This window comes from Teleopsis dalmanni, chromosome 2, assembly GCF_002237135.1.
Source record: "Teleopsis dalmanni isolate 2A chromosome 2, ASM223713v2, whole genome shotgun sequence".
Classification (NCBI taxonomy): Eukaryota; Metazoa; Arthropoda; class Insecta; order Diptera; family Diopsidae; genus Teleopsis; species Teleopsis dalmanni.
Genome location: NC_051847.1, coordinates 188175130 through 188188294, shown reverse-complemented (window position 1 = coordinate 188188294; position 13165 = coordinate 188175130). Strand labels below are relative to the sequence as shown.

The window sequence follows — 13165 nt, the reverse complement described above, 5'->3', positions numbered from 1 at the left end:
TCTTACAGTGGCATGGTACTCTCACTTGATTATTACAAAAATTGTTTGTATTAAATTAATAATATCGTATAATGTATTACTCATATATTTCACGAATGGTGCATCTTCCCTTCCTGATATCAAAACATGCATAGGTGCGTGCTTTAACTAAACAACAGTGTCGGCATACCAAACTTGAAACTGCAAAGAATATATGTAATGAGATATTCATTATAACTGAAACTTTAAGTATATATTATTCATATTCACCGCCAAATGTTCCATGTTTTATAACACTTAAACTTGTTATGAAAAAACATTTTCTATTCAGTATGTCCCGATAGTCATACTCTGGTAGAATATCTGTTTGCTCTTCATAGTGCTCAGCCGGTAGTATGAATAAGTACACATCTAAATCTTCCAAACTATTCTGTACTGTTGATTTGCTTGGATCATCATTTTCCGAAGAGATTTTATAGTACACTTCATATGGATTTGATGTAGTTGCTGTTGTATCCGATGTCAACTGAGAGTATGTCTTGTCAAATATTGAATATGTTTTACTCTTGTCTATGAATGGTTGATTACTCTGCGAAGGAAATTCGGATAAAAATGTAGTATCATCATCAAATTTATAAGGTGTTATTCTATTCTCTGGTAAAGTTTGTTTCTGGTGTGTATTTGAGAATTCATTTTTATTTGCGGTCGACATTTTTGGCACCTGCACTACACGTCCATTTTCAGTTTGCAGAACTGTGAGTTCAGTCCCAGATGGAGGCATAATCGGAAAACCAGGTTTCGCTACACTATATACGACAGCAACTTTTTTTTCATTGTGGTTTTGTTCTTCTGTGGAACTTGGATTGGATTGGTTTGGATTCTCATTAGTAGGCAATGTTTCTATATATGGAAGTCCATTTACGATAAGTAAATCTACTTCCGTGTCCTCATTATCATCTGTTATCATTTCAGATCGAATTGGTCTTTGCATTTTCATCAAATCAGTCATAAATGGTGACACGTGATGAGTCATCATAATTGTGTATAAAAGATATAGAATCTTTTCATTTACCTAGAAAGCCTTATTAGTTTATATTATAAACATAATTTTATATAATGGCATGTACATATTTATTTCTATTCCTATGTATATATATAAACAATATATATATTTACCATTTTTAATATTATTCTAAATAAATGTTTTCGTGATGACTTGGAGTAGTCGACTGATTTCAGTATGTCAGATAATTTTTAATAATTTGTTGTTAAAATGAAAACATATTGCAATTTTAATTAATTTTATTAGATATGGAAATATAATCTCAAATTATATTCTGGCAAAAGTGCTTATATGACTCTTTTCACAAATAATATTATCGTTATTTTTAATTAATGTTTCTATAAAAAATAAAAACAAAATTAAATTGCAAATTACTATTTTTTATTTAATAAGAAAAAATGAATTTTTAAAGAGGAAACAAGACAAAATTCTAATTAACGTGAAAGCTGTTTCCAGGCTCAAGTTTGGATGACTTATCTCAAACGATAATATTCGTAAATGCCGTGTATATTCAGTTAATATTATATAACTTAACAATATAGATATATGCATTCTTTAAACCTATACATTGTAGATTATTCTCATAAAAGATAATCCACTTCATGGTCTTGATTTGGCAGTACTATTTCAAAGAGAGCTGTCACTTGGCATTATTTAGTTCAAGGTTTACCATTTAATAATATGGACCATTTAATAACCGCTAAACAAATTAAAGTTCTAGAAGCTTTCTACAAAAATGATCATTCTGTACTAGTTAAATTTTGGATTTTATTTTCCTTAGGCTCAGGAAGAGGTTAAATTTCACTTCCTAGATATAGTAATAAACAAAAATATCATATTAGGTATAGTGAAAATGTAGAAGTAACTCTCGAAAAAGCATTTCATCCATAAAATATTAAAGTAGCTGTGACTAGTCTGTAGTTTTTTGAATATCAAAAAGATATGATCCCATATAGTATCGAGGAATTGACATAAGAAAAATGAACAAACAAAAATTAAGCAAAAAATTTTGAGAATAATTACATTTTTTGCCAAACTGATTGAAATCCATAATCTAAATCCATTTAAATTAATTTAGTCCATTTTTGGATATAAAAAAAAAAAGAATTTAATGTACTGGTAATAATAGTATAAAGTTATTTAAGGGAATCTAACACTTTTTATAAATGACCTTGTTTTGATTGCAAAGTTTTTTTTGGATAAAATTTTCTGTGGCATCCTCTATATTAGCAGACATCAAAAATTTTTGTAAAATTTACAAAAATTAAAATCAAGGAATCAGTTTACGAAGTTATAGTACTTTAATATAAAATACCCCTTTTAGGGGTATTTTAGGGGTTTTAGGGTACTCCCAACAGAGTTCAATAATAAAAGAACCAGATAATTTATATAAAACAGGTTACTTTATTTTCTTTTAAGTAACGAATTAGAAATGAGCGCCATACTGTGCCAGAGAGAGGAGAGAGAGAGAGAGAGAGAGAAAGAGAGATAGAAAGGGGAAACCGAAAAAGGGATCCATTTGTCTATGCACTCATAATAGCTCCTATTAGCAATAGTAGTTCTAATCTAATTTTGACATTGATATCAGTATTGTTGATGACATTGGTGTCAAGACAAATGGAGTTCTTGACTGTTCAAAAGTATTGTGGTTAGAAATTCTTCGATGTACGAACGTAGGGTAAAGAAATTACCTGCTATATATATATATATATATTAATATATATATATATATATATATATATGTACTTTATACACTGACTACAGCATATGCAACATGAATTAATCATAGTGGAAACATGATTTTTGGAGATATTGACCAACTTTGCTATTTGCAAAGTTAGAGAGCTTTTTAAACCTCAACAATTTTTTTATACGGTAACTCAATATTCCTAGGATTGCCGGTTCGACTTAACATAACCTATGTAACATTTAGTTATATAGAAAAATTGTTAACCAGTGTACTTGTATACTCATTTTGATACAATTATTACAAGTGTCAATACTGAAAATTTATTAAATCAATTAATTTCTTTTGAATATTAAATCCATTTTTTGTTATAAGATTTGGAAGAGACAATGTTTTTAAAAGTACTTGCTAATAAAAGTTGATGTATCTGACTGAGGTCTTCAATGTAAACATATAGTAGGGACCCGAGCAATTGTATCTATACGCCTAGTATGTAAACTAAAAAAATAAAGACAGTATGTATTGTACTCTACCTAACTTGCTTAGGTTTATAAAATACATAAATAAAATAAACAAGTAGATGTAGCATAGTCTTCCATCTGAGTTTTGGTATATAGTACTCCCGAATGAGATAATAATTATAATACTAATAATATTTTATCTATCACTATATTTCGTTGTATAGTAGTTTATATCATAGAGAAGTAATGATTTTCTTTATTAAAACATATCGGGCGTAGTACGAGAGTTTTGTTTCATTTTATATTAAAAGATCTGACTATTATACATTAAGACCGAAAAGCTTTCGGAAATTCTCATTTAAAATTCGCGCGCTGTATATTTTCCGATATTTTAAGTTTATGTAGTTTGGCAGCACTGTCCTTAATTACTATGCCAAAAATGAGCGCGATCTGTCAGACAGTTCGTTTACGGCAGCTGTTGAAACCAGTTCACCTCAGTAGGGCGTTGCGAAAAAAACAATGGAAAAAAATATTGAACAAAGAGTTTGCATCAAATTTTGTGTTTCGAACGAAATTTCGTGTGCAGAATCGTTGCGAATGCTACAAAAGGCTTATGGGGAATCAGTTTTATCGAAAACTCAAGTTTATGAGTGGTACAAAGCCTTCCAGGACGGTCGTACGACCGTCGAAGACATTTCGCAACGCACTACTGAGGTGAACTGGTTTCAACAGCTGCCGTAAACGAACTGTCTGACAGATCGAGCTCATTTTTGGCATAGTAATTAAGGACAGTGCTGCCAAACTACATAAACTTAAAATATCGAAAAATATACAGCGCGCGAATTTTAAATGAGAATTTCCGAAAACTTTTCAGTCTTAATGTATCAATATTTATTACGAAAGATGTCTTATCTATTCGGTACTATAATATTTCTCTTTATAATGTGTTATGTTTTTAGTAACAAATTTATTAATATACTTGCCGTGACATTTGTTTAGATAGAAATGATTTTAATAGATTACTCAGTTTCGAAAACCATGATAGAAGATTGAATCTTCCTTTCAATAATTCCGGTTGTAGTTATGGAGGGGACGATGAAAATGCCTCTCATTTGCTTTGTTTTCCCTAGGGCATACACGTCGCCGTTCTACTATTTTGAGAGTCTCATTTTTTGCGGATCTTGTTCAATGGCAAGATCTCCCATTAAATAAATCTAAGTTTTCCCTTATACGATAACCTAATCTTTTTTGTGACACTAAATACAAACTTATACTTTTTTACTTTAGCTTATACTTTTTTACTTTATAAAAGGTTTCCCGATATCATATTATATATGCCGGAGTGTCAATCAATATAAATGTAATTATAATAGATCCATGTAATTAGTTAATTAGCAGACTATTAGTAAAACTATCTATCGAATAAACTTAGTGAATTAGTATGTATATATTCATAGATATATATATATGTTTGTAGTAAGTAAAAATCAATGAAATTTATATCAATGAAACTTTATCTCTGTGATTGAGTTTTTAATGATTTTTTTGTATTAGTTTTCTAAATAAAAAAAATAGTGTTAAAAAAATTTATATATTTTTTAAAGATGACTAATTAGTAGTACTATACTATTAGCTGGACAAAGTTATATACATGCTCTATCGCTAACCATATTACAATAAACTAAGTCGGTATTTTCAATCCCGATGTAGTATGCGTAGTCCGTATAATACTGGTCATATAATTCAAGTGGACAGCAATGCATACAAATTAATGATTCCGTTTTTTGTGGCGCTAAAAAGAAAAAGAGAGAGAGAGGGAACCATATTTAATACTGTTTAAACAAAAAAAAATATTTATTATAATTATTAGTCTTTTTTTTTGAAAGTACTTACATTCGTCAGGATTGACCTCAGTACTGTAATAACAATTTGGATCAAAAGGATCAGCATATGTTGAAGCTGTTATAATTGGAGAGTTTGGCATTCCTTGCGACTTTCTAGATTTTGGTGAAATAGTTGTTGTTCTTGCTTCTGGTTGTTTTCTAAGTTTTGGTGGAAAAGTTGTTCCTGTTTGTGGTTGATTTATAAGTCTTGGTGAAATAGTTGTTATTATTGATACTGGTGGTTTTCCAGGTTGTGGCGATGTAGTTGTTGTTTCTGTTATTGGTTGTTCTGCATATTTTGGTGGTATGGTAATAGGTAATTTTGTTATTGATTGTTCTCCAAGGTTTGGTGAAATAGTTGTTTTTCTTGTTGGTCTTGTTCTTGGTTCTTTCTGGCGATCATCCTCCATTTTAATTTTTTTGACTTCGTCTGCAATTAAATCCTTTAAAACTTGCAAAACTTTCGGATTATTTATAATTTCTTCCGGCGATAGAGTAGGCGTTGTAGAATTATCAAGTGAAGTAAGATTCTGTTGTGCTTCTGCAGTTTCTAGTTGAGATGGAACCGGATTGTACATAGCATTCGATTGGTTCTGTGGTTTTTCTGCTTCTTCTGATTTTTCTCTTTCTGCTTCGGTTTCCGTATTGTTGTTATTTTCATTTGACATATCATCCCAAGGATATTTAAACATTATTTCAACGTCTGGAATTATAAGTGTACCGTTTTCTAGCGGCAAAAATTGCACTACTAATTCATAGGTATTTTTCTGATCTTCTAGGCTTTCGGGTTTGGTTTCTGTTTGCGGTTTTGTGGGGTTATTATCATTTTCTTTTAATGGTGCAGTATTAACCCCATCAGTTTCTGTTACTGAAACAGAAATAATACTTAGAAAAATCACCACATAAAGAATCTGAAAGCAATGAACGTACATTAAGTTTAATAATATTTAATGTTAATTATTTTTTTATTAATTTTAACAACTATTAATAATTTCTTTTTTGTTTCAAGTTTTGTGTTTTGCTAAATTTTATTTTATATTTCACCATTTTAAAAGACATAATCCTTCTCCAATTTAACGTTCAGACTGTAGTTAGATAATATCGGTACTGTAAATAATAACACGGTCGAGTTAAGTAAATTAGTTGCTATATTTATTTTACTAAATTCTGTTTTATTTGGATAATATACAAAATACAATACTTATTCAAGTAGAAGTTTCGTATATAAATATTGATCAGTCAGTGTTTCACTTTGTAATGAAACTATTATAACGATTCTCATTAGGGTTTCTTGTTAATTAGTTTCTTAAGTAAATATTTTTCGCAAGTAAAAGCTGTTTTTTAATCATTTAAGTTTTTTTTTAATTATTAATATAATAATACATTAAAAATTTTGTAGAGATCTGTGTTAGATCTCTACAACTTATATAACTTGTTATATGTACTTTATATATGGTATATGCGGATCAAAGTTTGGTAAAATACGGTCTTTTAATTGGAGACCTATTATGTGAATTTTTTTCAAAATTTGAATTAAAATATGAATTCAAAAATTAATATTATATTTTTTTATTATATAATTTTTACATTTTTTTTGATATTTATTTTTTCATATTTTTTTATTATTTTATTTACTTTTTTTTAATTCAGTAATGCCTCAAATAATTTCACTTTTAATCTGTTTAGTATTTCTTTATTTTTTTCCCAATGAAATTGAGATATGAAAAAGTTTTAAACAAATATAATTTTAAGATACAAATTTAGATTGTCCCTCCTTTATCTTTTTAAAACCATTTCCGCACAATTTGTTGCAAGTATTAAAGGACGATTTGCGATTGCCATAGAATTTGATTTCTGGTCAAAGTTTTTAGTTCAATTCAATTTGTTTTCAGCTAAAAAAAGAAGAAAATTCCATTGCTCTACTCTTCACTAACTTCGGGCTTTGTGCGTGTCTTAGCAGGGAGAATATGTTAAGTCAGCTTAAAATGTATTCATGTAACCGTAGATATGCACTCCATAGATAAAAACTATTAGATTTTATATATTCTCCACAAGTAGTATTCGCAATGTTACTTCCAGTAATTTTTTCTTTTGTTTTACGCTCGCAACACTGATAACATTTGATGCAATTGTGCATTTGCATACAGGGTTTTCACATTGTTTTTGTTATTGCTACTTGTCGTGGCCGTATAGCTTGACACTCTTACGGGAATCAATATATAATCATGTTCCACAAGTTCCATGTTTTTCTTTTGTCTAACGATTTTTCCACACTGTTCGATTTCTCATGCATGTCACCAACGCTAATCCAACTAATGACAATATCGGGCTTTTGGTGCCTTTGTTGAGTGTTTGAGTATGTATATGTGTGTGTGTGTTTGAGTGTGCAGGCGCATGCATGCATGCCTTTTGGTAAGCTAACAAATTGCAAAATGTTAACTTCAAGGCATGCAAGGAAGCATCTTTGACTGACAGCATAATGTCTAATAGATGTCGCAGTCAATCGTTGTCTAAACGTTTGACATATGCTGGCTTGGATTAGACCGATTGTCTGGTAAGAGTTAATAATTGAATAGAATTTGTGGTAGGGTGTGCGGTGCGGTGTATTTGTTAAAAAGGAAGTAATTATTATGGTAAGCTTTATTTATATGAAAAAGAATATGTGCATAATCATAGCTATATATAAACAAGAGCACATAATATGTGTTAAAATTTATTTTTAAATTAATATCTTTTTTTTAATTATAAATCAGTATGATTTGAACGAGTTTATCAAAATCAAGACTAAGATGTTGGCATACAGAGTCTTTCCGCATTTAAAGTCATTCTATCATATCATATCATATCAATATAAATTTAAGAAACACATCATCAGGGACCTCATGATTGACCCGATCAAAAAATATATAAAAGATGGAGCCCTGAAATTATTTACGAAAACTGACAGGCTTACCGCGTTATCGAAGCTCAGAATGGTTATAGGCTCCTCGGGGAGATATGCAGATTTGAGGTCTATTATTGCTTAGTCTGATGAAGTGATAAACAATAATACAGTCAAGGCGTAGAGACGAATTATAAACAAACCTCGCAGTTAATAAAGAGAAAAAGTGCTCAAGTCCACTGACTCAACTAGCCTCAACAAAATATTAATATAATTAGTGTTATATAATACAAATATAAATTAGTATATATAATATAATATAATATATATTATAAATGTACAAAATATAAATATAAATTAATTAAAATTAGGAATGAAATATTAAAAGTCAAATAATAAGTTTCTTATGTTTCATACTCAGATTATGTCTATTCAGCCGAAAGTCTTTCAAAGTCTTATGATAGAGATCTGCTCAAGTCGCTACTATGAAGTGGTTTTAGTGACTTCAAGTCTCAGACTAAGATTTTATTTTCTGCACATACCGCAAACAAAAATATTTAAATAAGTGTGTCTGATATGTCGAAAAGTCGTCTTTATAGTAAGAATGCGCCGACAGAAAGTCTGTCCGAGTTTAATTTTACTATCTGTCTCTCCGATCCATAAAAACTAAATAGTCACTATCGTTTTAATTAAAAAATATCACTAAAAGAAAAAATATATCCTCTGTACACTTACCTGAGATGTCAAAATGGAGCAAAACGGAACAGATTGTATTACCTAACCCCTCTTCCTATATGCTATCATCTTCTGCTATCATCTTCTTCTTCAAATTGTATTGGTTGAATAAATTGAGCTAATACTGCATTTTTCGTATGACATATATGAAATAATAATATAAAATATATAATAATATTTAATATAAAACTTAATTAATAGATAATTAATACCAAGCCGTAGTAATAATATGTTTATTTGCATTTAATATAACTTAAAGTCTTTCAAAATATTTATTTTATGAAATATTGATAGTTAATCTTAACTTATATCGTTGCGTAGTGACGTGCCATTGTCTACCCAGCCGACAAGGACAATAACCAAAAACTTATGTCAAATATTCAAAGAAGAACAGCGAAAACACAACTGATGGTTATATATACATACACATAAACAAATATAAATACATAAATACTAAACATTTGTGCATAAAAATACAAATATTTGCCACCAAGCAATTTTGCATAACATATGACCTTGCACAAGCTTATGAGGAGCATGAGTGTGTGTATGCAAACATATGAAAACATAAATAAAGCAAGCGCAAATCAAATACAATTGTGCAAAAAAAAAAATATAATAAAATTGTTAAGCCATTTTAGAGCATTTATAATACTCGCTAAAAAAATGAAAATATTTAGATTTGGCATTAGAGTTTCATATAAAAAATTTAGTGTCAAAAATTGGTACGTGAAGCGAACAGAAACTACAATACACGATTATATAGTAAAATATAACATATTTAGCATAGTTTAGTTTCATATAAAAAATATGAGCACATATAAACATAAAGCACATTAAACTTTGTATTATAAATAAAAAAACCAAAAAAAATAATAACCAGAAAATCATAATAATTGTAAACTAAAACCACTAAGGTTTTTCTCTACACATTTTTACTGGGAAGCGGTGCCAAGTAAAGTTATGTTCACACTTGTACGTTTAAATTTAGTACGATTTTTATGTGCATGTTAAAGCACACAAAAAGGACTACTCGTCGAGTCCAATGTATGAGTAACTTTTTCTTGTTGTTGTTTTTTCTTTCCTTCACTACTATAGGCATTATCAAGTTCTGTATATGCATGTATGTGTGTATGTGTATGTTTCTGGTAAACCACTTATTTTTTTAAGTAAAATTTATTATTTTTTAATCACCCCCTCGAGTGTTGTTCAAGCGTTAAACCATATTTTTAATATGTTCAGGTTTGAAGGGCAAGCTTAACACAAATACACATCTACACAAACAACCAAACTGAAACTAAATTTTAAGTGCAAGGGACAAGTGAAGTGAATATTTGTGGGCGTTTTTCTTTTAAAATGAACTGCGAAATCAGCATAAATAAAATAAAAAATTTATGGACTATATATTTTGTTGTTGTTATTATTTCTCAATGTTATTACTTTTAATTAACGACAATTAAGTGAAATTATGAGATTGATTACGTTTTATTTTTGTTGTTATGTGATTTTGTTATGCGTGTGTAAGTTGCATTTAATGCTACACACTTTCGCACCAATACTAATAAAGGAAAGGTAAAATCTTTTCTACACAATATCCACCGAGCCCCTCTACAAAACCCCAATCAACGCTATTTACTCTTAAATCATATTAAAAACAATTTTAAAGCATAAAAAAAACGTTAACTGAAACACACTTAATCATGCTGATTTTTAATATTTAGCCTTTTTTTTCGTTGTTGTTATTGTGTTTTTTATTTGTTTTTATTGTCCGTCATGCTTTCTCGTTTGTAATTTACTTTGTTTGTGTAGTGCTGGAAGTGATTATTTTTGTTTATTTGTATTGTTAAATAGTATAAGAATAAAATCAAAAAAAGAAATAAGTCGAAAATAAAAATAGAGTACAAAAAATAAATCAGTGTTGCCAGTGCTACGTTATACTTCAACTTGTTAAATGTAGCAATTCAAAAAATATTAATTTTATTGATGGCTTTTCGTTTTTGTTTTGGTTATTTTTTACTCTTGTTGTTATTGTGTAGTGTTTGTTGCTTGCGCTAACAGTTCATTAGTAGCGCAATTCACCACTACACCAATACACTCATAGACCCTTACGACAATATTCTTCACTCTTTTTAGCTTTCGTCCACAGTAAATTTTGTTTGGTCATTATTTTCAGTTCACTTTCGCGTAGGCGTTTTAAGCGCTTAATTTTTTGAAAATTAGTCTCCAGTGAATTATGGCTTTTGATATTTCACTCAAAATATTTCATTTATGCAAACATATTTTGTTATTGTTATTTATGTCTTACTGCCATTTGTTGTTGATTGCGGTGGTTCTTTACATTTACATTGAAGCTGCCATTTCCCTGTTACCAGTATTGCTGTGTTGCTACGTTGTGTCGTGACTTTTGGCTACATGCTGTTGCTTTTGCTACTAGTACTGTTGCTACCACTACTACTACAGCTACTGTTTGTTGCTATTAATTTGCTCTTTTCATAATTTCTGTTGTTGTTGTTATTATTATTGTAAAAAATTATTGCTTGTGTACGTAATTGTTTTAAAATTTGTATCTCTGATTAATGAGTATGTCCGTCTGGAAGAGTACTCATTATAAACCCCTGTCTAAGGTTCGGTCTTTAACGTAGTCCATTGTACTTTATGTTATTTTTTATTTTGCTCCTTATTCTTAATAATTTATTTATTTATTTATTTGGTTTATTTGGTGCCATAATTTTCATCAAATTGGCATCACGCAATTAAATGAAGTGTTGCTCTTATTTATTATTAATGACCTTTTTGGTATTATTATGGAAGATTACTACTCCCCAACGATTGTTGGGGTTGATTTTGTGTTTGTTTTGTTGTTAACTAATTTTAAATTATTGTTGACATTTTGTTTTGTATATTTTACTTCTATTTATGAATTTTATGTCGTATTTTACAATTTAGATTCAAGTTTTGGTATACTTTCCATAGGATTTCAACTATTCTGTGGGGAATATTGTACTGTAATTTATGTAATTTATTAAAAAAATATATTTTTATTTATATTTGATTTTATTTTAATAATTTATTTGCAAAAAGTTAAAGTAATCTAATTAGTATTAAATTAAAATTAAGTTAAAATTTAACATATAAATTATAATTATATTTCTTAATTGTTATTCTTTTAGTATTTTTTCTGTTTGCAATATTTAATTATCTGTTCTAAGTTCTTAGTCCTAAATTTTTAAATTAATTTTATTCTCTTTTTATTTTTTCTTATTTTTATCGCATTTTTAAAATAAGAATAAATAAAATAAACTTACCGTAGTTTACAGAAAAAATCATTATAATTGTTTGTCATGATAAGCAAATTTTAATTTTAATTTAAAAATAATAATCTTAATATATTCTTAAACAAAGTTTTTATGCACTTATAATTGTACACTTTTAAAATAGTTTTAAAAAAATATATTTTATTATCATCACTATTTTGACTTCAGTATCATGGAGATAACTATAGATCTTAGTCGATATATTGGTTACAATACAATATATTTTTTTGAAATTAATTTAAAAATGTGTATTATTTAACGAATTGGCTTGTTTAAAATTGTATACATAAATAAAATTTTTTTTTTTAAGTAAATAAAAAAATTAAAAAAAAATTTAACAAAAAATATTACTTATTAACAATGGTGGTGTTAAATAATCCATTTTAAAACCTCCTAAATAAGGTATTATAGAAATATACACATATCGAAATAATAATTAATAATTAAAAAGAAAACAAATGTTTTGTTTCGACACCGGGCAACAGTAAATGTACTGCATGTCACAGCATTTAATTCTGTTAAGTTTCTATAAAATTATGCACAAGAAATAATAAATTCAAAAGATAAAAATTACATTACTGGCTAACATTTATGCTCACAGCACTTAATTCTGTTAAATTTATTTAAAATTTTGCATTAAAAAATAATAGAAACAAGAGATTAAAAACAAAAAAAAAACATAACTGGCTGAGCTCTGCAATATTGCTTTAGCAATGATAAATGGCTTTACATCTCTTTTGCTTGTTTACTCTCAATTAATAATAAGTTTCTGCAAAAATAATAAATGTATGTTGTGATCTTACTTGCTTAACAGAATTGTATTAATTTCTGTTAAAATCATAATAACAAAATATATGGTGTGTAGAAAATGTGGATTGTGTTCATTGGACACCTAATGCTGGTAAGCTTCAACGAAAGCTCTAAAATGTATAAGAGCGAACTGCGACATCTTATAGAATTTATTATTTTTGGTTTCTGTTATTCTTGTTATTGTTTTTCTTAAGTATTTACTAACTGATAAGAAGTTCAGTTATTTTTATTAAGTGCAGCAACGCAATCGTTTAAATATTTTACAATAATTGCATTGTTTTAGTTCTATTTTGTGCGCGAAACATTGATTTCCATTCGGTGATTTCTACGATTAAAACATATACAAAATATT

The 13165-nt window shown here is 28.3% G+C and overlaps 2 protein-coding genes across 2 annotated transcripts; both read right to left on the bottom strand.

The window, feature by feature from the left end:
* Positions 1-6: 6 nt before the first annotated feature.
* Positions 7-1186, bottom strand: LOC119683221. The gene is made up of 3 exons (XM_038096855.1): positions 1156-1186; positions 250-1051; positions 7-180 (listed from the first exon to the last, which is right to left on the bottom strand). Exons 1-3 carry the CDS (start codon positions 1156-1158, stop codon positions 77-79), a joined length of 909 nt encoding a protein of 302 aa, XP_037952783.1. The 5' UTR covers positions 1159-1186; the 3' UTR covers positions 7-76.
* Positions 1187-4811: 3625 nt separating this feature from the next.
* On the bottom strand, positions 4812-6277 carry LOC119682673 (probable serine/threonine-protein kinase DDB_G0275165). The gene is made up of 3 exons (XM_038096163.1): positions 6118-6277; positions 5084-5984; positions 4812-4982 (listed from the first exon to the last, which is right to left on the bottom strand). Exons 1-3 carry the CDS (start codon positions 6130-6132, stop codon positions 4834-4836), a joined length of 1065 nt encoding a protein of 354 aa, XP_037952091.1. The 5' UTR covers positions 6133-6277; the 3' UTR covers positions 4812-4833.
* Positions 6278-13165: the final 6888 nt, after the last annotated feature.